General features: G+C 49.4%; 6 protein-coding genes across 6 annotated transcripts; 4 read left to right on the plus strand and 2 right to left on the minus strand.

The window, feature by feature from the left end:
• Positions 1-1,386: 1,386 nt before the first annotated feature.
• N7458_004654 (putative MFS transporter) lies at positions 1,387-1,956 on the plus strand (the record flags this gene model as incomplete). The annotated part of the gene is made up of 1 exon (XM_056908036.1): positions 1,387-1,956. One exon carries the CDS (start codon positions 1,387-1,389, stop codon positions 1,954-1,956), a length of 570 nt encoding a protein of 189 aa, XP_056766654.1.
• A 794-nt stretch (positions 1,957-2,750) lies between these two features.
• On the plus strand, positions 2,751-4,930 carry N7458_004655 (transcription factor domain-containing protein; the record flags this gene model as incomplete). The annotated part of the gene is made up of 3 exons (XM_056908037.1): positions 2,751-3,124; positions 3,172-4,094; positions 4,149-4,930. The coding sequence occupies 3 exons, from the start codon at positions 2,751-2,753 to the stop codon at positions 4,928-4,930; spliced, it is 2,079 nt and encodes a 692-aa protein (XP_056766655.1).
• Positions 4,931-5,811: 881 nt separating this feature from the next.
• N7458_004656 (PT repeat family protein) lies at positions 5,812-10,604 on the minus strand (the record flags this gene model as incomplete). Its single annotated transcript, XM_056908038.1, has 3 exons — positions 5,812-6,966; positions 7,031-10,515; positions 10,580-10,604. 3 exons carry the CDS (start codon positions 10,602-10,604, stop codon positions 5,812-5,814), a joined length of 4,665 nt encoding a protein of 1,554 aa, XP_056766656.1.
• Positions 10,605-12,883: 2,279 nt separating this feature from the next.
• On the minus strand, positions 12,884-14,361 carry N7458_004657 (arylsulfotransferase family protein; the record flags this gene model as incomplete). Its single annotated transcript, XM_056908039.1, has 2 exons — positions 12,884-13,573; positions 13,624-14,361. The coding sequence occupies 2 exons, from the start codon at positions 14,359-14,361 to the stop codon at positions 12,884-12,886; spliced, it is 1,428 nt and encodes a 475-aa protein (XP_056766657.1).
• A 1,517-nt stretch (positions 14,362-15,878) lies between these two features.
• On the plus strand, positions 15,879-16,481 carry N7458_004658 (uncharacterized protein; the record flags this gene model as incomplete). Its single annotated transcript, XM_056908040.1, has 1 exon — positions 15,879-16,481. The coding sequence occupies one exon, from the start codon at positions 15,879-15,881 to the stop codon at positions 16,479-16,481; it is 603 nt and encodes a 200-aa protein (XP_056766658.1).
• A 772-nt stretch (positions 16,482-17,253) lies between these two features.
• Positions 17,254-20,065, plus strand: N7458_004659 (uncharacterized protein; the record flags this gene model as incomplete). The annotated part of the gene is made up of 2 exons (XM_056908041.1): positions 17,254-17,497; positions 17,601-20,065. 2 exons carry the CDS (start codon positions 17,254-17,256, stop codon positions 20,063-20,065), a joined length of 2,709 nt encoding a protein of 902 aa, XP_056766659.1.
• Positions 20,066-27,024: the final 6,959 nt, after the last annotated feature.

A 27,024-nucleotide genomic window follows, 5' to 3' on the forward strand; every position in this document is an offset into this window, starting at 1 on the left:
TGAATCCTCATAACCTATCAACACCCTGATATCCAAACGAAGGTCAAAATCGACGATGCGCAGCTGCGGGGATGTCGGCAGTTGTAGCGCCCACGAAGAACCTTGATACCCCACGGGGCCCCGGCTTTACTAGGGCCAAGGGCGGATGAGTGTGCTCTAGCCCGATGGAAACTCTATTCAAGAAATTATTTGAAGCGACATAATTCCCCCTTTCGATCTATGTGAACTTTGAGGAGTCATTGTTGACTGACCCAGCACCTTTTTCTACACAAATTTGACCCAATTCTGAGTAGGCCGCCATGTCAAAATCTACGGACGTGGAGCAGTTCGCTAGTAGTCATCACATCGAGGGTGATACTGCCGCAAAACCAGAGCTTCAAGTCAATGTCCCCGAGGCACGACAATCCTTTATTCGAAAGAAGGTATGCTTTTGAAACCCTTGAATGAGATATCGTTTGGATGATAACCACTCTCAGTTTGACCGGAGGGTCCTGCCAATTGTCTGCATACTCTACGTTTTGTCTTATCTGGATAGAAGTAAGTGTGACAAGCCGACAACAACACTTGTCACTGACATTTATCACAGGCAACATTGGCAATGCAAAAACGGCCGGTCTCGAGAAAGACCTCCACTTGAGCAATTACCAATGGTCATGGGTCTTGTACTCATTTTACATTTGCTACATTGCTTTCGAATGGACCACAGTCCTTTGGAAAATCTTGCCTGCGCACATTTACGTCGCCATACTGTGTATCTGGTAAGTGCAAAGAGCCCCAATATGCGAGTATGGTAAATTGATGAGCCACGGGATGTAGCTGGGGGCAGCTGCCATGTGTACCGGTGCTGTCAGCAATTTCTCGCAGCTTCTTGTTTGTAGATGTCTACTTGGCATCTTTGAAGCCATATTCGGCAGTGGAGCACCTTACTTTCTCTCTCTGTTTTACCAGAGGAATGAGCTTGGCTTTAGAGTTTCTTTGCTTCTAGGAATGTCTCCTGTTGCGAATTGCTTTGCCTCCGCCCTTGCGTACGGTATCACTCAGATTAAGGGGTCACTTGAACCATGGCGATACCTTTTCATCATAGGCAAGTATTCCTCCTCTAATTGCGCTCGTTTTAGTTCTGATTGATCTCAGAGGGTGTGCCAACGGTTTTGTTTGCTCTCGTGGTCTTCCTCTTTCTTCTAAAAATTCCTGGGTGAGACCGAGCAGACCGAGGCCGTGGAGCGTCTCCAAACGATTGATCGGACGGCAAAAAACAAACTCCAATGGAAACAAGTGACCAGTGGTCTGAAGGACTACAAGAACTATGTCCACATGACTATTCATTTTTGTTGCAATTTCTCCTTCTCAGCTTTATCCAACTTCCTACCAACAATCATTCAGACGATGGGCTACACTTCGGTCAACGCTCAGGGCCTGTCAGCACCTCCTTATTTTGCTTCATTCCTCTGTTGTATTGTTGCCGCGGTAGTATCTGATCGCTGGGGTAATCGTGGCCATGTGGTCACATTCTTCGCCATCTTAGGCACAATTGGATACCTCATACTGACTTGTGTTACGGATGGATCAAAGACTGGGGCGCGGTATACGGGAATCTGGCTTGCAACCTGTGGGATCTTCCCGGCATTGTCGATCAACATCGTATGGCTGTTGAACAACCAGGGAGGCGAAAGCAAGAAAGGTGCAGGAATGGCCATGCTCGCTATTTTTGGACAATGCTCGAGTTTGATCAGCAGCTCGGTTTTTCCGAACAAGGACGCGCCATTCTATACGACAGGATGTGCTCTTGGTTGTGTCTTTACTGGTTTGATTGCTATCCTCGCCATGGGTCTTCATATATCGTTGACTCTGGAGAACCGCAAACGAGACCGATTGTACGGACAAGTCAGTGAACGTCACAGGGTTGATGTCACAGAAGGCGGGGACCAGAACCCTGCTTTCCGTTACTTGACCTGAAGTCTGGGGAGTCTTGATAATGGATAGCACTGGCTAAGAGGAGAGGGAAATTATATTTGAATGCCCGTGTCTGGTAATTTGAAATATAAATGCACCAATCCCAATCATTGCCCTATCTCTATCGTCTCTGGAGTAGAACCAACTTATTGGCATTTAACTTCGGATACCCTCCTCCAAGCGTAGGACAGATATCAAGACGCACTCTGAGACATCTCTATTACCTTAATTTCTGTAAGGCCCGGAAAATCAAGACAGAGAGACCCAACCCTAATTCGATTGCTGGTCCTCCTCAATCGCGGTAAGTATCAGGTAACATAAGATCATCTCTGGATCGCCATGTATCTTCATGCGGGAATTGATTGCAGCATGCTTTGTCGCCGGACGAATATAATAGTATAGAGACCCTTCCCAGCCAGGGCCTCATAATCAAATCCCATTGTCACTGCTGCGATTGACGAATGACTAATGACTGACCTGACTGCTCTCGGAACGAAGCCGACCGCGGATATTTCCATAAAACCCGCACCCCGCTTCCAAATACCCGCGATCTTCTCACTCACATCCTCGTCAACCCGATATGACGGAGAACAAAAGGCCCCCTCGAAGTCGAGAGCCACGTGAGCATGAGTTCCAGAGGGTTTACAAAGCATGCATCCCTTGTGCACGTCGGAAGGTGAAATGTCGGCTGGAGGATGGCAACAAGTGTGCGAGATGCAGCAAACAACGGCTCGAATGCGTCTTCTCAACGAAGAAACCTTGGTCACGGGAATCAAAGAGTGCTAATACACGCCAGAATGAAACTACTGGTGTTGAAGAGAGCAATCGAGAAAGGTTTGCTCCATATCCATTGTCTTCCTGATTATCTGCTCACCAAGTCAAGCAGGCCACAACAACGCGGATCTCAACAAGCCGAGACCAAACAAGCTGGACTGCCCACATCGATGCTGCAGAAAGTCGTTTCAAACAACAGTGATGCTATGAATATTCTCTATGAAGCAGCACTTCTCGAAGAAGAAGACCGTGGGATGGAGGGAATGCCAGCCGCCGATTCGTCGTTGTGCCTGCCTCGAAGCTTAAATGAGACGGACGCACTTCGCATCTGGAATGCTTGTCGTTTTGTCAAAATGGGCTGGTTCTCATCATATGAGGCCATCACACTGGTCGACCAGTTAGTGTTCCAATATATTGGATTGAGCTTGATTCTAACGGGGATAGATTTTTCGCGAACTTGAGCCCACTTTCTCCCGTGCTCACGGACTTTTTCGCCTCACATAAAAATCAATTCTACTTGGTGACGCAAGAGCCAATGCTATGTTGTACCATACTCATGATATCCTCACGGCATCATATTCTGCCTGGAGTTGGCGGCCGGTCCCGGGCATTCTTCATTCATCAGCGCATGTGGCAGCATTGTCAACACCTACTGATGCGACTGACTCTCGGCCAAGAGAAGATATCCAAAGCAAAAACTCGAAACATTGGAAGTATTGAAGCACTGCTATTGATGTCTGAGTGGTTCCCACGACACCTACAATTTCCTCCTGAGACGGATGGCTGGGACTCGGACTTTATTATGACGAATTTGGATGCACGCGATCCTCCCTTGCCAGTCGAAGAGATACCAGTCTCTGATACATGGAAGCAAGATGTCGTTGAACCAACTAAACGCTTTGAACACATGTCGTGGATGGTCTTAAGTCTTGCTTTGGCGCTTGCCCATGAACTTGGCGCCTTTAGCCCCAATGCTCGGGTGTTGAAACCTGGCGACCTGGTCGGTCTTGATGCTGAGATGTACCTTCAACATCTTGAGCTGCGGAGGCAACGTCTTCCAGGTCTTCTTTTTGTGTTTATCAACGCATTGTCATCTAGACTCGGATGCACATCACCGATGCCTTCGGATGTTGGTCTCATGATGCCTGATCCGGACCTGCTTCGACTGGACACAAGGGGTAGCGAGTGGCTGTCGTTCATGAAGTCGTGGAGAGAATTGAGTAAGCTGACATCATCAATCATGGAGACGCTCTTTCCATTGATGAGTACATCTCTTGCGACTGGATCCGCGGATGCATTTTTCTCTATCCTGGAGCAAAAGCAGACCTTATTGGCAAATTGGCGCCAAAGGAACATGCGTATCGCCGGTATGAAACCCCTTCGTTAATTCTTCTGAATCTGAACGCTACTAATCTACAAAGCTCCCGGGTCATCTTTTACCGACATACTGTTTATTGAACATCAACATCTTCGAGTGCTCATCAACTCGATAGGAATGCAAGTCGTTGTGCAGCGAGTCTTGGCAAAAACCACCTATGGCGAGTCAACAATTGATCACTCATTCATAGAAAGAGCACGGCAGCTGAACATGACTGCTCGGGAGTATGGCTTCATCGAGGAAGTCATCGATGGCTGCTGCCAGACACTCGAGACGGTTGCTGCTCTCGGTACTGCAGGCTCCCTATACTTCTCTCCGATGAGATTTCTCTTTAGAACGATCAGTTCATCGATATTCTTGATGAAAGCTCTTGCGTTGGGCGTGCGGAACAGTAAATTGCAAGAGGCCTTGCAAATCCTTGACCGAGCTATAGAATCCCTGCAAGACAACAAAGAGGATGACAACCATATGAAACTACGATATGCTACCCTGCTGAATACGCAGGCCGCTCGTCTACGGAGAAGTTTGATGTCCTCAACTTCAATGATAGAAGCTTCCGGTGTCGAATCCGGGCTACTGCAAAGGCCTTTACCGACGCTGGACTTATATCCGTCCATGAATCAGGCTCTTAACAATGACCATGAGGGTTTGTCGAATCTGTCGGGGTTTGATCCAGAAGGGCCCCTTGACTTTGATGTCAATGACTGGCTATCTTTACCCTTTGAGCCGTCGATGGTACCATTTGGACCAAACGAAGGGGATAGCTGGGCTAGGCTGGATGGAGTTGATTTAGATCTAGAGTTCCTTTGGCAATTACCCGCATAGTGAGATCCAAAAGTCTTGAAAGACGGATGTCCATACATTTTTGAGGTTGACTACCTTGTATTGGCTACTGCCAGTACCTCAATGGACCCTGACGTCCAGGGATGATCACAAAGACCTCGTATTATTCTTCGCCATATATGCTCGTTGACGTCTATGTAGAAAAGGAATAGAAGGGCACCACACAGTAGCTTAGGTATCACCGTGCGAAATTCCTTTCTTCGGCCATTCACCAGTTATCTTTTACGTAGAGCACCACCGTATAAGTATGGATAGCTCTTTTGCCGATATTTTCCATTACAGGTTCTGGAAGCATAGAGAAACCAGGTCCAAGGTTACTGCACTATTTCAACTGATCATATCCGTTCATTAGGTTCATAATAAGAGGCCTCATTAGATACACACTGGCGACTAGCCATCTCGAAGACTTGATCTATTTCGAGCATCGACCTTGTCCACCAACATGAGAGACAAAAGAAATTCATAATAAAAAGACACAACGCAGAAAACACAAACACAACACAATCCGAGAGAAACGAAAAGGAAAATCGTAAACAATACAGGGGAATAAATAGTGGAGATAAAATCGAAACACCGACAACTTTTTGTCAAAGTAACGCGATCAATCATTCTCGAATGTGATGACAGCGAGCATCATCCAGGAGACTCTCAAAAAATGAGGTCACGCAACAATAGGATTGCAAAAAGAGGCACCGCAGCAATGGCAATCCAGAACAGGGTCCTGATCAAAGCAATGTTAGTAGATTGCATCATGATGGAGAGATCACGCTAAGGAAACCCCGGATAGCATCTCCTTCAAGGTGCAGAATCAAAATAACGAGGGCAAGTATATGGATTGATAAAGGCTCTCGTCAAGCACAGCCTTATTTTGCAGACTTGCGGCGGCGGCGGAAGGGGGAGAAGATAGTGCCAAAGAAGCCCACAAAGACAGTGCGCAGGAACGCCTTGAGCCAGTTGTCTGACGCACTATTTAGAGAAACAGCTGTCACTGACCGGTTCTGGCTCACGGGACGAGCGTCTTCCTCATTCGCATTGCTAGTCGTAGCATTCTCGGGGCTGAGCTGGCCAGAGGTCTTCTGGCTAGACTCAGGGGTAGGCTCGACTTCGTTCTCAACACGAGCTTGCTTGTCGCCGTTTGTGGTGGTGGCCGGCTCGGTAATGGCAGCGGTCAACTGGTCGGTGGATGGCTGGTTGAGCTTCTGGAGAAGGGCTTCACGATCGCCTGCGAGGGCTGTAAGAACCGGATCAGCTTCGAAAGACGGCATAGACACATTGTGTGAGATGGAAAATGGCCTCGGCTTACAGTCTTCGGTTTGCTGTTCTGCGGCAGGGGCTTTGGTTTCGGTCTTGTCGTCGGAAGAGGTGCCGTTGATGGCGGGAACGATCGAGTCACTAGGCTCGGTCTTGGGCTCCTTATGCAGTGCAGAAGACACGCCGACTGCAGCAACACTGATGGCGGCAGCAGCCGCTCCGGCACCGAGAATTTCTGGTGTCAGGATGTTATCCTTGGCAGCTTCTTCAGACTTCTCTTCTTGGGGAGCAGGGGTCTCTGCCACTGACTCCTCAGTCTGAATAGGAGCAGAAGGAACCTCTTCGGTTGCGACATGCTGCTCAGAAGCCTCCTCCAGCTTGTTCTCCGGCTCGGGTTCCTTTGCGCTTTCCTCGGCCACAGCAGCTTCTTCCTTGGCTGTCAGAGTCTCCCCGACGGGGACAGGCTCCTCAATTTGAGCAACAGTCTCAGTCTCCGCCACAACGGGGGTGGGCACAGGCTCGACAGATTCAGCCTGAGCAGACTCGACCGGAGCAGCATCTTCCACAGCGGAGACAGGTTCCTCCTTGGTAGTCTCCTGGACAGACTCCTCCACACTGGGCTCAGGAGAAGCCTCAGCAGCCTCAGTTGTAGCAGGAACCTCGGGCTCAGTAACCGGCTCAGCCGACTCTCCAGAAGTGATATCCTCTGTCACAAGAGCATCAACAGGAGTAGCCGTAGTAGTAGGCTCCTCTCCAGCAGCAACGGGCTCTTCAGCAGCGATTGTAGAGAGACTCCTCAGTCGTAGCCGGCGCAGGAGTAGCCTCCTCAACAGCAACAAGAGTCTGCTCATCGATAAGGTCCTCAGCTGCGGGAGCTTCAGGCGTGACCTCAATCACTGCAGGCTGTTCGACACCAACTGACTCGGCAGCAACAGGCACGGCCTCCACTTCCTTCTCTTGGGCTGGTTCCTCGTGGACCTCATCCTTAGCAGCATGGGTCTCAGCGGGCGTGTCATCCTTCACTTCGACAGCCTTGTCCTCAAGAGAAGGCTCCTGAGCAGGAATTGCCTCGGGAGATTCCTCATTAGGTGCTTCTTCGATAGTCTGGGCAACAGGCTCTTCGACGACAGGCTCTTCGACGGCAGGCTCTTCGACGGCAGGCTCTTCGACGGCAGGCTCTTCGATAACAGGCTCTTCGACGGCAGGCTCTTCGACGGCAGGCTCTTCGACGGCAGGCTCTTCGACAACAGGCTCTTCGACGGCAGGCTCTTCGACAACAGGCTCTTCGACAACAGGCTCTTCGACAACAGGCTCGGCCACCTTCTCTTCGACAGTAGGTTCGGAACCCTTATCCTCGACGGGCTCAGCCGCCTCCTCCTCCACAGGCTGAGAAATCGGTTCCTCGACGGCGGGCTCAGCGACCTTCTTTTCAACAGGCTCTAGAACCTCCTCCGTAGATTCAATAGGAGCAGGAATCTCAGTCTCAACGACAGACTCCTCAGCAGCCTTAGTCTCCTCCTCGGCGGGAGCAGAATCCACGATAGCAGGCTCGCTAGCAGCAGGAACCTCAGCAACAGCGGGAGTCTCGACTACAGGCTCAGCCTGAGTAGCAGGCTCCTCGACCTTCTGATCCTCAACAATAGGGGCTTCCGGCTCCTGAGCAGGGACCTCCTCGGTAGCAACAGTTTCGGGACATACAGGCTCGGGAGCAGCAGTCTCAACTTCGGCCACCTTTTCCTCAGTAGGCTCCGGGACGGTCTCCTTCACTGGCTCCTCCACAGACTTCTCAGCAGTCTCGGGAATAACCTCCTTAGCAGGCTCATCAGCGGGAGTCTCATCGACGGCGGCAGGTTCAGCAATGGGCTCAGCAATGGGTTCAGCGGCGATAGCAGGGACAATCTCCACGGTGGGCTTCTCAGTAGCTTCGTCGATAGTGAGGTCCTTGGCGGATTCTTCGGTCACCTGCTCGACCTTGGCCTCCTCAGCGGGAGCGGGAGTATCTTCGGCCTTGGGGGCGTCAGTAGCTTCCTCGGTGGTGGTTGTCTCGACCGGCTCAGCGATGGCAGCCTCTTCAGCAGCCGTAGGCTCCGTGATCTCGGCGGTTGGTGCAGGAGTTTCCTCAGTCTTGGAAGTAAGCTCTTCGGTGGCGGCAGGCTCAGTAGCTGAGGGCTCAACGGCTGGCTCCTCAATCTTGGATTCCTCCTTGGACTCCTCGACAGGGGCAGCCTGCTCGGTGACGGGTTCTTCAGCCACGGGCTGCTCAGGAGCAACTGTCTCAGCGATAGGAGGTTCCTCAACCTTCTTCTCGGCGGAGGGAGCTTCAGTGGACTCCTTGGCGACTTCGGGGAGAGCCTCGGCGACTGGCTCCTGGACTTCGGGTGTCACTGCGGCAGCGGTTTCGATGGTGGTAGAATCCTCTACCTTCTCTGCCTCCTCCACGACGAGGGTCTCGGTGGGCTTCTGAGTGACTTCAGCGGCTTCAGGGACCTTTTCTTCGAAAGTTTCTGTGGTGACAGGTTCCTTGGCAGCCGGCTCTTCAGCGGTAGCCTCGGTAGTTAAAGGCTCTTCGGTCTTCTCCTCGGCAGAAGGGATTTCAGTAGATTCCTTTGGAGCGTACTCGTTGATAGCCTCTTCAGCAACAGGCTGCTCAACGGTGGTCTCGGCAGGGGTAGGCTCTTCGACCTTTGCTGTTTCCACCGTCTCCTCAGCAGCGGGAGTCTCGGTTGTAGTAGCCTCCTCAACCTTCTCCTCCGCGGCAGGGGCTTCAACAGACTCCTTAGCAGCCTCTGAAGTCTCCTCGGGGGTAGTATCTTCCGCAACGACGGCGGCCTCAACCGAGGTAGGCTCTTCAACCTTCTCTTCGGTCACAGGGATCTCAGTGGACTCCTTGGGAGCTTCCTCGCTGATAGTCTCTTCAGCAACAGGCTGCTCAACGGCGGTCTCGGCAGGATTTGGCTCTTCGACCTTTGTTGTTTCAATCTTTTCCTCGACGGCGGGAGTTTCGGTCGACTCCTGAACGGCCTTGTGGGCTTCCTCGGGGGCAGTCTCATCGATAGCGGGTTGCTCAACGGTCGTCTCGGCCGGAGTAAATTCCTCCACCTTTTCCGTCTCAACGTTTTCCTCTGCAGCAGGGGCTTCAGTGGACTCCTTGACAGCCTCAGACTCCTGCTTGGGGGTAGCGTCTTCGGTGGCAGGCTGTTCCACGATAGCGGTCTCGGCAGTGGCAGGCTCCTCAACCTTCTCCGTCTCAACCTTCTCCTCAGCAGCAGGGGCTTCAGTCACCTCTTTAGCGGCCTCGGGGGCGTGTTCGGTGGCAGTCTCGTCGGCAACAGATTGTTCGATAGCGGTAGTCTCGGCTGGAGCAGGCTCTTCACTCTTAGTTGTCTCAACATTCTCCTGAACAGCGGGTGCTTCCTCGGAAACAGTCTCCTGAGCGATAGGCTCCTCGACTGGCTGCTCAGTGGTAGAAACCTCAGCAGATTCCTCTGCAATAGGCTTCTCCTCAGAGACCTCCTGGGGTGCTTCAACGGGCTCTACCTTGGCGGACTCTTCAACAACGGCATCCTCCTTGGCCTCGGTTGCGGGGGCCTCTGTGGAGGGCTCTTCGACAGGAGTTTCCTTGACTGGCTCCTCGGCGATGGTCTCTTCAGTGGGAATCTCTTTAGTAGCCTCCGGAATCACCTCTTCCACCTTTGTCTCTTCGGAAGCGGTCTGAGTGGTAGGCTCCTCTGCGGCGGTCTCGACAGTCTCGGGGACAGCCTCCACCTTCTCATCGGTAGTAGATTGAGGCTCCTCCTTGGTGATAGGCTCCTCGACAGGATCAGCAGACTTGGGCTCATCTGCAACAGGATCCTCCTTGGTAGTCTCAGCAGTCTCCGGGACAGCCTCCACCTTCTCCTCGGTTGTGGCCAGTGGCTCCTCTTTGGTCACAGGCTCCTCGACAGGCTGGACAGACTCCGTGAGCTTGGGCTCATCTGCAACAGGCTCAGGTGTAGATTCTTCGGCAGCTGCAGGTGCCGGAGCATCCTCCTCGGTTGAAGGAGTCTCGGTGGGGGTCTCCTTCTCAGAAACATCGGCAGAAACAGAGCTGATGCTCTCCTGTTTCTTCTGCTGCTTCTTCTTGTTCTTCTTGGCCTTCTTCTTCTGCGCCGCGGTCAAGGGAACCTCTGGTTCGGCAGGAGTCTGAGCAGTTGTGGTTTTTGAGTCGGCAGTGGTGGACTCGCCATTTGTTGCGGACTTCTCGTCAATGGCGATTGGGGTGGCCGCATGGACGGGCTCCACCGAGACAGGGTCTTTGGGCAGATGCTCCTCCGACACTGCGGAATCGTTAGCAACTGCATCCACACCACTCCCCCCAAAAAACGCCAAATCAGCACTTACCACTCTGGGTCGCAGCAGTCGCCATGGTTGTAGGTCGTTAAATCGTAACGGTCGTGAAAAGAAATGAGGGGGGAATCAAAAGAACAATAAAACAGATTCGCAATTTGACCGGCAAAGCAGACGCAGGAGCTGTACAGAGGTGCTCGCAGAGCAGGCAAAACAGAATTTTTGGGAGAGGGAGGATGAGGGGGTAATAGAGTAGGAGCAAGATTGTATGATTAGAGAAGATGAAGAAGAGAGGAAGAGGGAAGAGGGGAACCAGAGGGTAAAAAAAAAAAAAAGGCAGAAGCTAGGACCACATGGAAGAACAACAATGACTACCGCTCTTGTACGGAACTACGGAGGATGGGCTTTGACTTACCACGGACACCCGAGAGCCCTGCGGAGTACCTTACGAGAAATGGAGAACTGATAGGAGGCGAAGCTAGAACAAAGTAAAAAATCTATAAAGAATAATTAAAGAAGAGACCAGATAACAGTTTCATATGCCCAACCTAAGGCCATCAGAGCCCTTTCCAATGCTTTGTCCTCTGTACATCTGTACTCCTCACACCAGTACTCTGTACAACAAGCAAGCCTGCAGCCAGCATATGATTGACGAGAGAGAAAAACAGAGTAACCAAAGTGATTGGTGGGGCCAGTTGTCACAGTGACCAGCTGTGCTAGCCTCCAATGGCCATTTATTTCGACCTGTTAGCTCTGTTAGTCTCTTTTAGTTCTGCTCCCGTTGGGCCAGCAGTGGTTAGGTGTGAACGAGAAAACCCTTCAGATGCCCAATGGCCGCTGGGCAGTTGGGCCCACCGAATGGCGTCCAACATGCGGTGAAGCTGCCTTGCCGCCGAGGTTCCCTTGGATGTGGTCCTTTGGCCGTTCAGGTCCTGGAATTGACTCAATTGAGTGAGTTTAGTATTGCAGCAGTTCCCCGGGCATCCAATGGACAATGGATCTCGGTGCAATGCATGGCTGATCCTCGCGTTTAGGCTTTTTTCTCTTCGTTCTGAATTTTTGGAGGGGGCAACCAAGCACACCACACTGTCAGAGGCAGCTAGCAGCTCCTGCGGGACCCCTGGAGACTTTCTCAAAGTCTAAGGACCGGGGATGGCGTGCGACGGAACTGGTCATGCTTCCTTGTGATACCCAGGTATCGAAGCACGGAGTACTTTTGGATGATCCAGCTTCTTCATGCGCTGCTCAAAATACAGTACAACTGTTCATCTGTCCCGGTCGCACGACCTCTCCCGAGCAAATCCGCCAATATCGTCATGGCCGAGGAAAAAAAAAAAAAGTAGAGGCCCACTGTCAAAGGGCGCTAGTGACTAGCGGATTGTAGACCGCTGCAGTAGTTAATCAGAGGCCAATAGGGGGCCGTAGTGCAGGGATTCTCCACTCCACCTGTCAACTGATCACCTGCGAGCACCAGGATGGAGCGGCATGGCCTAAACAATAGGAAGTTGTATCGCAGTGAGTCAAAGGACTGAAAGGGTGCTGTATCTTCATCGTTGGAATGGAGAGTGGAGGAAATACTTGGACAATGGCAACGAAACTTGGTTCAGGTCCAGGGACCAAACGGTCGGAGCCAAGAAAAAGTTTCACGGCCCAAGCCTGTTCAAGCCAGTCAGTCCCATGGAACCTACGCGGGCCGACTCGAGGGCATGACACTTTGGGATACTTGCCAGCGAGGCTTGGGATCTCGGGTTTCAGATAGAGTCATAGAGACTGAGGTAGGAACAAGAACGCTAAACGATCTGCGAGAAAGAAATCCAAGTCAATGACATGCACATCATGTCCAAGTGATGTTCGAAACGGAAGTGGTCGCGCGGGATATGCAAGTCATGTGATCATGCTTGATGCCTGACACAACGACACAACGGGCATTTCCCGAAGAGGAAGATGGTGAGATGACAACTGGCACCGCCAACAATGAGTCATTCTCAAAAGGATTGATCTGACTTTTCATGGTGAATTGTTCATGGTGATATTATTGGCCCAGGATACTGGTTAGGACAAGTCATTTCAGTCTGCCAGATTTGGCTACTCGAACAAGTCGATATGATGCCATTGATCAGGATCGGGCAGATACTACCCAGTCAACAAGATGCAAGTGCCTGAAATAATCTAGCTCAGTCTCATGAAGATATATGGCAGCAGGATGGCTATGGGACAAGGGCCCTTTTCGGCCTTTGCTTTGATGACAATGATGATTCTGCATGTCCAAACTATACTTCATGCTCATCATTCACCTAGCATTAAACTATAGACCAATTATAAACGACGACGAACATGTAACTGCATGCTTTTCACCTCCTAGCAGCTTCCCTGAATTTGAACCACCTCTGACTGGGCACTCCCAGAGATTTGGACAGCATTGACTAGAGCATACTTACTCGAAGTCTGCAGTCGAATCTCCGTCTCGAAGCCATTATAAACCGCAGTCGTCGCTTTTTGCAACTTATCCTTCTCGTTTCCAATATAAAGATCCCAGGACTGCACATCAGTCGCTCCATTCCAACTGGCATACACCCGTACCTGTTCAACGCCATTATATTTTGCAAGACAAGCATAGACACTCGGTTTCGCAGTTGGCTTTCCACTCCAAACTGCGCGGAAGGTACGGTATGATGACATGATATTATCGTAGCCAAATCGTGCGCGCATCACCACACTGCCTGCATCGTCGTATTCCTCAAACTTGGGGACCGCGCCGTGGCCAAGTAATACATGGCCATTGGTGAGGTTCTGATAACTGCCCTGGGTAACGGGGTAGACGACTTCCTCTGCATCCCATAGACGTCGAATTAAGCTCGCCGTCATGGTGTCGAAGTCCAAGTCGAGAAGAAGTCCAGTCGTTGCTGCTGTTCCTTTCAAAAAGGGTGCGTTATCGTTGTTGTGCATGCGGAGGGTAATTGTATTGTTTGTCTGCGATTCGATCCTCACGGCGTGCTGGAAGCAGAATCTTGAACCCGCCCCTAGTTTGAAATCACCGCCCGTTTGCCCCTATCAAGTCCGTTAGAAGAGGAGTGCATGTAAGAGAAGAATGGGCATACATTGAGAGTCCACTTGATATCTCCCTTCGAGTCAAGCGCATAGACACTACAATAGCCATGCGCCGAAAGGATATACTCGTCTCCGTATCTCATGACCGAGTTGAGATGCGCGAAATCCCATGGATTGCTCTGATTATTCCCAGATCCGGCAAGGGGCGTCGCTGAGTCTGATAGATTCAAATGATCCGACGCGCTCCAGCTGAAAAGCACATCGTTGCTTACAATGTCAATTTCATAGAATTGACCATCATAAATCCAGCCATCTTTCGGTCCACCGACGCTCTGTAGATCAGCGCTGGTTACATTATATGCAGTCACCAGCACCGAGTCTCGATTGGTGATCGCATCTTCATGGACATCAATGTAAGAGGGGAATTGTGATCCCATTGCGGTTTTGAACGTTCGATTGCCATCCGACAGCGTGACTCGGTAAATCTCGTCATATGTTTGATTCAAGAAGTGGATTGATCCATAGCCAAACCCGAGCATACTGACAGTCCCGTTCCAGTATGTCAGGACAGGCTCACCGTTTAGTGTCTGGGTCTGGAATCCAGTGATGCTCCCCGGCGGACCTTGCCAGACGAGCTCGCCGTCGTCTGTATAAATGGCAGGGAAACCATAGCCCTTGAGTGCGTCGTATGGAGATAGGAAGATGTAGCCTGGCTGTGTCTTGCCATTCTTTGTTACGTTCATTACGGGGGCTGAAGTGGGGAGCTTTTGAAGAGCTGGATGGGCCATTGTTGGGAAGCTCCAGCTGGTGAAGCTCCAGCTGAGGATCCTTCGGCCGGGGTGGCCGCAGCTGCGAGTGCAGCCATGAACAAAGACAAGACAATGTAAAGAGACAAGGTCCGCATTTTCTGTACTTGATGCGAGTTTTCAGAATACAGCTTGTATATATGAAATATGCTTGACAGCCGAAGAAAAGAGGTCGAAGTTGTAACCTAGCCACCGCAACAACGGTCACCCTTTTATAACCATGCCTCCATAGCCTCTCGACAATTATTGTATCCAAGCGCGTTTTCTTTGTTCTGAACGAGATGATATCTCGACACATCCAACAAAGAAACTGGCATTGCGGCTGTCAGGAAAGTTAAATATACGAACCATATTTTTGACATCCAGGCTCCTAACCCCGAGAATAGATGAGGCCAGTGCTCAGATTTAACCAAGCAACCACGGCATAGGAATTATTTCCAAAGATTCGGTTAAGCCTGTCATATTCTTCAGTCTTCACTTGGGGCTTGTGAGGAATCCTGGGGTTGGAATGCGGGGAATGCGGGTTCTCCGCGGCATACACCACGCGTTCTTTGTTTGATCGGATATTCCGTGGTTCTCTCCACTTGGAGAGTTACCCGGAAACTTTAATTGAATGGAATGATTAACTTCATAATTCTGCATTAGGGGTGGTCTTGGTCCAGAACTGGATATCTTGATTTGGACGGAGATGATGGCAATGATCCTTATTGTGAGACGGCGATATACACTCCCTGGCCACAGATTTGCCCGACAAGATAAGTAGTGCACTTTTGACCCACTCGTATCTCAGTGACCAGATCAATCTTAACTCTTTATGATGGATATTAATACTCTTGTTGAATACTGCTAAGTTTCAAATTTTCAAGTATGCGGCTCTAACGCACCCGTGAGAACATCAGACATCTTTGGCCAGAGAGTGTAGAGTAGAGCACTTACCTCTCCGTTTAGGCCACATTGGCTATGTTTTGCTCTAAACTCTGGATGTTTGCCAGCTTCGTGCCCCGGGACAACTTTTCAGCCAGGTTACTTGGAGAAAGAAGTCTTGGCAATGGACCATCATCTAGTGCCGAGAGACTTTGTTTCTGATTTTAAGTCTATTTGAAATTGTCTGGTAGAAATGCGGTCTCATATAGTAGGCACCTTCACAGCGTTGAGTTTGATGCGTCTATTCAGAGCTTTTTCCTGCAAACAGAAACTCGCAACTAGCTCTTTCGTGTCGGTTCTCTCCGGCTTTCTCAAGTCTTCCGAATTTTTCTAGTTTCGGTCTCAGTCTCTGCGTGTCCTCTTCGTTTTCCTCACTCCGATAACTACCACCTTTCAGCGTCGTCCTACGCTCGGAAAGTCCCCCTTTCCTCACAACAACCGTTCAGTTTTACCTCATCACCTCCATACCGGAACATCACCCTCTCTTCGCAAGTCATGCAGGTTTGTGGTCTTCTAACCTGATATTTTACTACAGTTTGCTGATAATACTTTCTCCTATTACAAACCAGACACAGATGGAGTCCAATGATCTCGACCTCAGTGACCCCGCCGTGGTCTCTGTAGTGATTGATGTCATGCAGCATAACGACCACCAGAGAAAACGGCTGTATCCAAAGGTTTTCTACGTTGGCGGTCACTGGGTTGGTCGAGTTCGGCCCCAATACTTCCCCATTGCACTCAAGTCCAATGACCTCGGCATTCGTTACGTACCCGACAACGTCCTCGATGAGCTGATTCCCGAATGGAGAGAATACATGAACGGAAAGCTTCTCCCTATCAATTCGAGGACCTTTGACGATGCATGGTTGGCCTGGTGCGCCCGCGAGCGACAAAAGTATGCCGTTAACCGTGTACCTTTCCCCAAGCCACGCTCGTCTTCGGCCCCAAGCAATGCACATGGTGGAGCTACGACTGCTCCCCCACAGACCGAACAGACTCAGGGCACTGGACAGTTTTCGACTACGACAGCACAGGGCAGTCAAAGCATGGAGGCTGTGGCAGTCATGATGGAGACCCTCGGCAGAAGTAACCAGCAATTGGCTCGGATGGTGTTCCAACAAGGCGAGCAGCAACTGCGTCTCGCCCAGATGCTACGAGATCCCAGACGCAGACAGTAGAATCAATCTCCGAGTGATTCACTGCGATGCTTTAACATTGCCAATGACAGATCTTTCATACGTCAGTATCTCGAATCGACGTCGCTGTTCGCAACCGAAATGAATTGGACGCAGCAATTCTCAGTCGGCAAGCTTGGGTGATTCGCAATCCTGATGGGGTTCAGATAGTATCAATGCAAGCTTTCATATAGACTTGTTCTGATCTTCTTTGTAAAATTCTTGGCTACCAACTCGCTGCATTGTATTGGGAGAAGGATGTTTCTACCGACGAGACTTTATGTCTATCAAGACACTTTCGTTCATGCCAATTCCTCTATAGCGAATATTGAAGCTTGAGCATGTCGAGTAGGACAGTGGTAGTAGTGTACAAATATTATTTCTCAAGTCGAGTCTATCCCATATCTAACAAGCTTGGGATTGATCATGCATCGGGGCTCTTGCCAAAATCTGAGTACCATAACAGACCCAAGGACACTGATCGTGATTGTGATTTTGTTTACTCAGAACGCGTGCTTGGTCGGTCACTAGGAAACGCCATCCTGTGGGTTGTTTACCTTCTCGTCGAATCCCAACCTTTCTTCACTTTTCTCCCTTCATCTTCATCTTCACCCTCTTCACCATCCTTGCCCCGCTTTCCTCGTTCGACCGTCTACATCTTCCCTTTGCACCCGCCCTATTCATCAGATCCGCTTTTTTTCATCAGACCCGCTCTTTTCAGACCCGCTCTATCATTGATCAGACCCGCATCGCATCGTCATCGTCCAATCCAACGATGGACGACAAAGAGGACCCGCCGAGCTTCAAGTACCGTGGCTGGCGAGCTGCAGCTGCCGGGCTCGATCCTCATCAACTTGGCTCCCGTCTTGCTGGTGAGGTCCGATCTGGTGACAACCTGCCGGTGCCCTCTCCATCTCCGGTTGGACGGGACCCCAACAGCCCATCCATCCTTCAGGGTAACGCCTTTTCTATGATGAGGGCAAGAGGCGACACTAGCAGACTCCCGCGCAAGAGATCTGGTGAGTATTTTAACCCAAATAAGTCTAACACTTTCCTTTCTCGAGTCAACAAAGGACTTTGACCTCTTCAAAAAGAAAGTTGCTAACTATTCCTTCCATTCAGAGGGCTCAAACCTCGCAAGTCCAAGTGAAGACTCTCAGCCCAGAATCACCAGATATCCATCTGGCCTGAATTACGATCAGGAACTGGCAGTTCCCATGCCCAAGCCACATACCAGGCGTTACTTGCCTACTGATGAGAATTCTCAGAGTGGTATAGAGAACGTGCTTTCCCAATCTCGTCCTCGCACCCTGCTCAAAAAACGTTCCATGCCAGACGCGGTTCGTGCAAAGGCCACTCCTGAACCAGTCCCATCTGCAGATGGGAAGAAAAAGTCCCGGCTTGAAGCTCTCAGGTCAAAGCTCAGCTTCAAAGATCTTCACAAAGAAGCTGCAAAAGATGAATACACAGACATTGCCGTTCCTCCGCTGCCTTCCAGTGAGAAGCAAGATGGCACCCAGGGTTCCACCACCGGCGGTGGTATTACAGGGTTCACGCCCAGCATTTTCCCATTCCAAAATAAGCCCAAGCCTATGCAAAATATCAGACCCTCTGCAATTCCTCTCACCTCTCCTGTCTCCACCACGCAGCACAGCTCACCACCCAGCAGAATCGCACTTGCTCCCTCAGGAACATACACTCACGCTCATGGATCCATGACTCCTTCGGGATCTTCCAATGACCAGCAAATCGGTACCTGGGAACAGGTGAAGGCTGCTGCAGGGCGTGCGGAATCCAAAGAGAAGCTTACCCCTGCCACCAAGGGAAGTATCCCAATTCCCATTGGCAAGCATAAGCCTAGCCCTCTGGCTACCCTCCCTGGACCTGGGGCTTTCACCACAGATCGTTCTCCGGTGATGCCAAACTCCCCGGCAGCTGACTATGCTGACTCTCCCCCTACTGGAGACTCGCCTCCGAAACCGAGCGATCTCACAGAGGGCTCGGGCAAGGTCAAGTACATTCGCAGGACCTATGTTGAGAAAACCTCTCCATCAACCCCTTCGCCAACTGTCAAGTCCGCGCTTCCGGCGCCAAGTCCATACCAGGAGGGTGCATTGAGCTCGGGTCTGCGGTCTGGCTTTATGCCCGGATTCGAGGAGCGTCTCAAGGGAATCAACCAATCGCTCGACAATCCCATTTCGCCAGCCCTCAAGATCTCGGGCACGGAAGCGGGTGCGAAGGATTTCGATGAGATGGTCCGAATGATTCAGCAAAGAGCTGAGTCGGGGATCAGCAGCCTGACTGCACAAGTCAATGATCTCTCACAGTGGACTAACAATGAGATCAAAAGTCAGGTCCGGAGCATCAAAGATCTTGAGCGCATGAACAATCAGCTTTCTCTCCGACAGACGGAGATTTCTCAGGATATCAAGAAGTACAAGCTGGATATCGACCTGGACAAGGTCGTGAAAGACCGGCGTATTGAGATCCTGGAAAGCAAGTTTCTGGATGAAGTGGATGTGGAGCTACAGAACATGGCTCTATCCATGCAAGAGATGACCCAGAAGCTTGAGAACGCGATTGAAAGATTCACTGCTGAATCTGATAAAGCTGCAAAGATCGCGGAAAAGCAGGAAGCGCATATCCGAGCGATGGAGAATGAGATTGCGGAGATGAAGCAAAAGGGGGCGTATCAATCCAAATTGCTTCCTCCGGGGCTGGCTCAGCGACTTGGCAACCAGCCTGCCAGTGCCAGTGCTGAGCCCTTGCTCAAATCGCCAGAGTCTCCAATCCCGCCGGTGCGCATCTCCCCTCTGCCGCGATCAATGACAGCCGCTCAGGCTCAGCAGAGAGAATCATCCATGGCTAAAGGTGAGGCTAGTCCACCCTTCCAGCGCAGTCTCTCTATCAAGAAGGGACTCGCCATAATCCCACCCAACGATTCAAAGACTCGTGGAAAGGTTGGCAGTGCTGAGGGACGCAAGAAGTGGAACATCTTTGGCACCCGCCGTCGTGATGCAAACAGCAACGGCTCAAGCAGCGGTGCAGGCAAGATTTCCTGGCTCCCTCGTCGCTCCAAGGATGGACAAGCCTCGGATAAAGCCAGTCAGCGCTCGGAGACTCCCCCTCCGATCCCACGCGATATTCTCCAGAACATTGAGAATAACATTCAGGCAGCAAGCCAAGTGCACCCTGCACTCCGAAACAGGGTTCAGCAAACCGTCATGCATGACGAGTCGTCCCTGAGGTCCCTGAGTTCCCCAAATACCCCAACTCACACTGCAGCCATGCCTCCAGGTATGACCCGTCTCGCCCACCCCGAGAGCCAGAATATGGGTATCATTACTGCGTCCGTCGCTCCCAGTCTATCTTCCTCTTTTGAACGCCGGGTCGCGGGTGGGGAGTTGCTTTCTGCTGACCGGTGCAAGTTGACACCAGACCCATTCATGCAGAGCCCCAGCACGCCCGCATATTATCGTTCGATTGAAGATATGCGCAGGCCTCTTCTCTATCGTGCGGAGGATGAGGCTCACGAGTGGGATCGGTGTTCATTGCGCGAGGCCAAGTCTACTGCGTCGTTGCGGTAGACTCGTACATGTTTCATGACATGTCTATTCGATCTTCGAAATTCTGGTTTGTTCTAATCTTTGTGGATGTAATACCCCGTTCTGTTTTCATCTTTCTGGCTCATGCAACGCGATACAGTGATGATCACCGGTACTTACTGTCCACGGCTCTGGTGATCCAAACAAAGTTGTTTCACAAGGTTGTGTTTGATGGAAGGATGCAGAGATCTCTAGTTCGTGCAGCGTACCCAGATTATTCTTATGAGTGGACGATATTATGATGGAAAGATAGCTTTCAGGCGTGCCTGAACCCTCAAAATGTACAAATATTTGTAAAATGTCTAATATCTGATCTCCAGTCGCTTTACAGTAACTCTCCTCCCAACAAACTACAGTGTAAGGGAATGTTCAACTTCTCCCTTCAAAATCTAAACATTTTGTAGGATATAACCCCAGTATCGGTATTCCAGTCACTCTCCCCCCTCATATGGCCTAGTGGTCTCCCGTCGGTGATTACCTTTGGGTGTGCCTTGGAATGGGCAAACATATGGGTATGGGTACAGGCCTCTAGTGTTGAGCATGACTCCACGAATGGTCTAGCTGGGGAGAGTGGGCGGGTGGGATGCGAGGTGGTGGCAGCACCTCCTCGCGGATAAAGATCTTTTTTTTATATTTCTTTTGTATAAACTTATTATGAAAGCTTTAGACTCCAGTTTATTGATCTTATTCTTTGAAAGGGCCTTTTTAGTAGTTTTGTAAGGGCGTAGAGGGGATATCGTATATTGAATGTAGCATCGAGTGGCTCGAGACGATGTACTTCGGCATCGTGAGATGGCGACAGAGCATCGTGATGAAGTACATAGGGCACTATACGTACCATTTTTCCTCTGCCAGGTGGGGCTTTCCTATCTTAGCTGTCGCCGCTTTAATGAGGGCGCTCAGAGTCAGGCTCACTGAGTACATTTCAGTCTGGGCTCAGACTCACTGAGCTGCTCAGTGCCATCACGTGATGATCAGTGGGGTCCAATGAGCGCTCAGTGAGCGCTCAGTGAGTGCTCAGTGATTGTGATTGGCTACTCACTGATCTGTCCCGGATTAATTACTCAGGATTTATCCAGGGCATCTATTGAGCACTCAGTCGACACTCAGTCCATACCTAAAAGAGCGCTTGCCCCACAGTACTGTTTATCTTGCGACCTACTTTTTTGATGGACCTAATTTTTAACCGTGCCCCTGTTTTTTGAGGTACTCGATCTTCTCGTTCCCCTCTCAAAAAATAACGCACTGGTGCACGATGACACAACAATGGAGGACTTGGGTCCTATCTGCCATGCACCGGCGCAGAAAAAAACCCTTCCTCGGTCATCGGACTACTAAGATCTGTGCCCAAGTACTGAAGTACAAATTAAAGCTATGTCTCTCATCTCAAGCTCCCGCACAGATTTTTCTTCATCCTCTATTTCAATATCCCCCTCAATTGATTTCTTCTGACGTTTTGTTGGGATTCTTTCAGTCATGGGTCGGAAGCTCTTCTTTGCTCAACAAGATGACAACGCCAAAGAGAATTGCCGAAATCAACTAGCAAAGAGCGGCTATATTTTTGGCGCTCATGCAGCTGAGGACTCCATCCGAGAAAAAGACAAAAGGATACCTAAGACAAAGAGGATGTATTCCCAAGCTGTCCGTCATTGGATGAAGTGAGTTTGGACGCAATTGTCCATGAGGAGTGCCCGCCGTGTGAGTTACTGACTTGCTCATAGCTTCGTTGTACAACATGGAATCAAGGGCTACGAAATCGGGCCAGGCTGTCCGACTCCAGATCATACGCTCCTCAAAGAATTTATTCGCTGGTACAGTCATTTTGCGCGAGGCAAGAAAAGCAAAAATGGACGGCCAGTGATGACATCGGTCCTCAACTGTGCTGAAAGGCTATTTGGTGGGTTTGAAGAAGAATTGCAAATCAAAATTGTGATGGAAGACCGGAGCGAGATATATAACGTAAGCTGTTGTTAAATCTCACAGTGCAAGCAAAACTAACCGCAACACAGTGGATAAGGAGAACATTGGCAGGAAAGGAAAGGTGGATTGAGAATGTTGAAGACCCGGACCACAGCTTTACCAAAAAGGATTTTCTCCGAATGATATCGTCTATGTGGCAAGCGGATCATCGCCGGTTCATGCCTGGATTACTCAAGGCTATCATCCTGCTAGCTCTTCAGTTATATCTGTTTACGGGAGCAAGAATTGGAGCTTTTATACCGGCTCATGAGGATAAAAAAGAAAGAGGCCTAAGATACAAGGTAACGACACTGCGACGTTGGGATTGTGCGTGGCTAATTTCTAATCAAGCACATCGATCTGGTTTTGTTTCCATCGTCTACGTCACCTTGGAAATTAGAGTGGAAAGTCAACCAAGTGTGGCTGAAAGGGAATCGAAACCCAGACTATACGGTGTAAGCCCCTACATATACAACCTTGAATCAGCTGACTTAAATTGAGAGCTACTCGCTGACCGATAATTAAGGTTTGGAATCGGTATACGTGACACCAAGAGACCACAATTCGCTTCTGGATATATTCTCCTAGCTATTGCCCTACAGCACGGTGCCCTATTCGGCATCGAAAAGGTAGAAGATCTTGCCAAGTTTGACCTTTCAAGCGGAAAGCCCATTGAGTTGCGCTGGAAGGATGAATATCTGGAAAAGCCTGTTCTCAGAAATGTCACAGCCGACGGCCCACAAGACGTTCCGCTCCATAAGGAGCGATTTTGTGAGTTACTACGCGGAATAGTCACGACCGCCGGGTATAACAAGAGTGTGACTGTTCACAAAATTCGGAAGTATCTGGGAAGTGTGATTGAAGGTGAGGCAGTCAAAGCTCACATCCTGTCGAAAGAGAAAGATTTTGCTAACAGCTGGCATAGGAAAGCATGGTTCTGCCTTAGTATCTCAAATCTATGGACACAAAGATGCGGGGACGTATCCTAAAGACTATGTATTACATTGCTCTTCAATGGATACAGTCTCAGCTGTTCTCGGCGAGGAAGACCAGTCAAGTCACATTGAATACTTCCAAGGATTTGAGAAATTTTATGAGCGTGGACTTCCGGGGGAACTGCCGGCGGAAGTTGAAGAGAATATCCTGCAGAAGCCAGAACTAGTCGAGATCAGAATTCGGATTGCGGAACTTGAAGCACTCAATAGCAGAAAAGGATCTATAAATGCCGAACGGTTGAACTACAGAAAGGCATTAGTTCGATTCCGACTTTCTGGGTTGAAGGAATACCAAAACCGCTGGATACGGGAAAGAAGAGACCAAAGAATTCTCAACAAGGGGAAAGAAGAGCCAGTACTTGAGGATGGTGACGTTTGCACGCGGGCTCAGGCCTTGATGATGTCTGAATTTGCGCGAGTTTCAACCTTGATGTCTTCTGACAAGGAGCTTTCCTTCAATGAAATGCTTCTTTTCGTGGAAGACCTAAGAACTCATTGTGATCGCGATTTCGATGTGGTTTATCTTCCACATGAAAGTCCCATTCGAGGTCGCTGCCCCACTAAAGGTTGTCACAAAGAGATCAAATGGTGAGCTGCTTAGTCGTATAATGATGGAATTATGCTAATGTTCTCAGTCTGAAAAAAACTGACCGCAGTGCCCACATTCATAACTGTGTTCGACGCGAGATGGCCTTGCATCTTCAAGTCTCAGAATCAAAGTTGAAATTTTGCTACGAGTGCATGAAGTGGTTTCAGTCAAATCAATGGCGAGATCATTGCTCTTTCCACCTCCAGTCATGGAGAACTCAGCACTGTGAGGTGGTCGTTTACCGCCACACTGTGATCCGTCCCGGCTACTGCCCTTTTTGCCTGTGGAACGAGGAGGGTGCCGCAGAAGATCGATTAAATTATTGGCTGAACAGTGGCAATTTAAGGCAACATATTGAAGAACAGCATATGAATAGATATCGGTGTCATGGAACGAAGCCACTGTGCGGATGTGGTCAAACGTTCGACGAAGAACGTGGCCTCCGACACCATTTGCACGACACCCACAGGCTAAACAAAGCCATATGGCTAAGTCCGAAACGCCAGAGGAAGAGAAAGCATCCCTGCAAGGTGGAAGCGCAAATGTCCTTATCAGAGCCAGAGCAGGGCCGCTCCAAGAGGCTCCGCTTCTACCGCTATCCACCTCCGCGTCACGAATATGAGCATCAATTGGCCGACACCACTTTCATGCCTGTCCCCGCGCTGTGTTCCTTTGTGGAGGAGCATCCACAGTACTACTATTGTTCGAGTTTGAGTGATATGTCAACTAAAAGCAGCAGAACTAGCTCAGTTGGTTCCTGCTTTTCTGCAGCAAGTTCTCCACTCAGCTCGCGACCAACAACTCCTGAATTGGAGAACATTGATCCGAGAATCCTCGGGCCTTTGGAGGTTCAGAAAGGACACGGACGTCAGCTTTGTGATCAAGGTTCTATGCAAACGAGCTCCCTTGAAATCCCGCTGGATGAGCATGATATCAAACCATCCAATGATGCAGCACATTCACTGTCTCGTAGTCATGGTGTTGATATTCAGCCCTCTCTTATTTCCCAGGTGACTGATCGTCGTACTCTCGACCCGGCTCATCGCCACAAGGAGGATGCACACCAATCTTGTGATCCCGTTGCTAACCAGCAACATTCTCTCAATCCATCTCCTAATGGGGCTCAGGTCAAGACGACGACACCCATTGAATCGCGAATTCGAGAAAGCCCATCAACGAATACTATTGCAAACGAAGTGAACGAGAAGAAGAAAAACTTGCGAAATGAACGCCGGATTTTCAAGTCGGGCAACCGCATATGTTCTGTTGTGGAGAAGGGGCCTGAAAGTCATCTTCCTGCCCATCAAGAACTCATCGATGGGACCACACCTCTTGGTTGGGATTGTATAACTAATCCCGAGAAACCTCTTACCCGAGCCCAGGCAAGACAGCGACCGATACAGCAGATTTCGAACCATTCAGCGGTGAAGACACTTCGACGGAAACTTAAGTCAACGGAGAAACGGGAGCTTCGTGAATTCAAGAGGAAGAATATGACACTGAGGCAAATTGGGCCTCATTTTGCGGATGTAGATATGATCTGCTTACGGCAAGCTTGGATGGATATCAAACCTCCTCAGCGATGCACTCGATCACGGGCCAATCAGATAGGATAGTTAAGCAACTGTAATTAGATCAAAAGATAACCACACCTTGGTGGTTAAATTACGATTTGCTTGTAAATTATGTATTTCCGATCATATCGACCCCAACCGGATCCAAACTTTCTAAAGTTCGAAGTCTAGCAGGCAACCGCTGGCGTGGTTAGTACACCAGTTTAAGTAATCATTGGCTGGCAATCATGCCACAAGAAATAAGTGCATGACAATCCCTTGTTTTACTGTAGAATTGCAACCCTTGATCGAAGATTAAAGATCGTACAACCCTTTTCGTCTTGCAAAGATATATATTACACTAAATTTACAATAACAAATTTGTTACAGCACTGCACCGCCACACTCTGGAGAACAGTTTTGCCTGAGGCTTTTGTAAGTGGTACTGTACTGTATGACTTACGTTTCGGCGTGACCAGTACAATACCACGAAAGACCGCCTGGCAGCCCATCACTCAATCATTCTGAACTCTGAATTGACCACCCAGGTTCCCGAAATGTGTTATGTCGACTTAATCGCTCTAAATACACACTTCGTTTGTCCATCCTGTTCTCCACCTTCTTACACGACTGATAACTCTTGCCTTTGCTTCCCCTTTTTCTCTCCCAAAATCTTTTTCCACTTTTGCATGATCCGTTTTTCTTGTGCAGTTTTAGTGTATTGACTTAATTATGCACCAATATTCGCCACTGGCTACCCATTCTGTGCTCCTCCATTACCAGCGTACCAAGGGTGGTCAATTCGCTGTGGCCAGTTTACAAATGTAAATTTCCAATATGTCTAAATCCATATGAAGGCAATTTAATGTTCTAAATGCTGGCATTGTATGTCTTCTTCAGCCTACAGTATCGTATGGGTGAAGTTAGGGGATATTGACAGTATTTTTGAAATTGACTGTATTTATCTAGCATTTTCATCCGTCGGCTGATCCGATCCAAACATACCATTCTCGACAATGATTTCCGTTTGAAACCCTGGATTCTGAAGCTGAAGTAGCGGTAAAATCATAAAGTTTTCCTGAAAACTAAGCTGTTATTGTGAATATTTGTGCACTATTGATGCGCGAGCCAGCGGATTGCCAATAATTGATCAATAAGATGAGTGGTTAATTGAGAGTCAGCTACCTTGACGGGCAGGAGCAATGCATAATTCAGGCGGTATTATCATCCTTGGGACTTTGGTTGTTGAAATTGGACTGACTTGTCTTGTCTGTGGTAGTAAAGAAGTTTGTGCGGGCTACATGGCGGTGTAACTTTTATGCGTTGAAAGAGAGTTTGTTTCTGCCAACGATAATCGGATTTGTCTAAATTATCATCCCATTTATTACACAGACAGCGCGTATTTCTTTATGATGACCAGTTTAACATAGTCAATAGATGCAATTGGAAATGAGTAATCTAATTTATTGGAAATTGGCAGGCTGTCCATGTTCCACTTGGATTGGGCATGAGCGGCCAAGTAAAAGATGCATCAACTTTGATGACTTTAGACCTGCATAAGCAGTATGCTAGGTCTCGATGATGTCGCTAAACTATTGATCGAGTAGCTACTCAATCAAATACCTCCGAGTTTTGAACATGGCCAATTAATTATTCTTTTTGAATGTCAGGGTCATCTACAATAAATATTCTGCTGTCACCATCTTGTCCTTGTATCACATTTTCCTGTGGTCAAATTGTTTTACAACCACATTCTTTCCAAAATGTCAAGCTCTCTCTCCAATAGCTCTATCGGTCAAACTTGGGACTATTCGCTCTGGGCATGCTGTGACCCCACAAATATTT

Source organism: Penicillium daleae, assembly GCF_028827525.1.
Source record: "Penicillium daleae strain IBT 16125 chromosome Unknown utg000005l_segment0_segment0, whole genome shotgun sequence".
NCBI classification, from domain to species: Eukaryota; Fungi; Ascomycota; class Eurotiomycetes; order Eurotiales; family Aspergillaceae; genus Penicillium; species Penicillium daleae.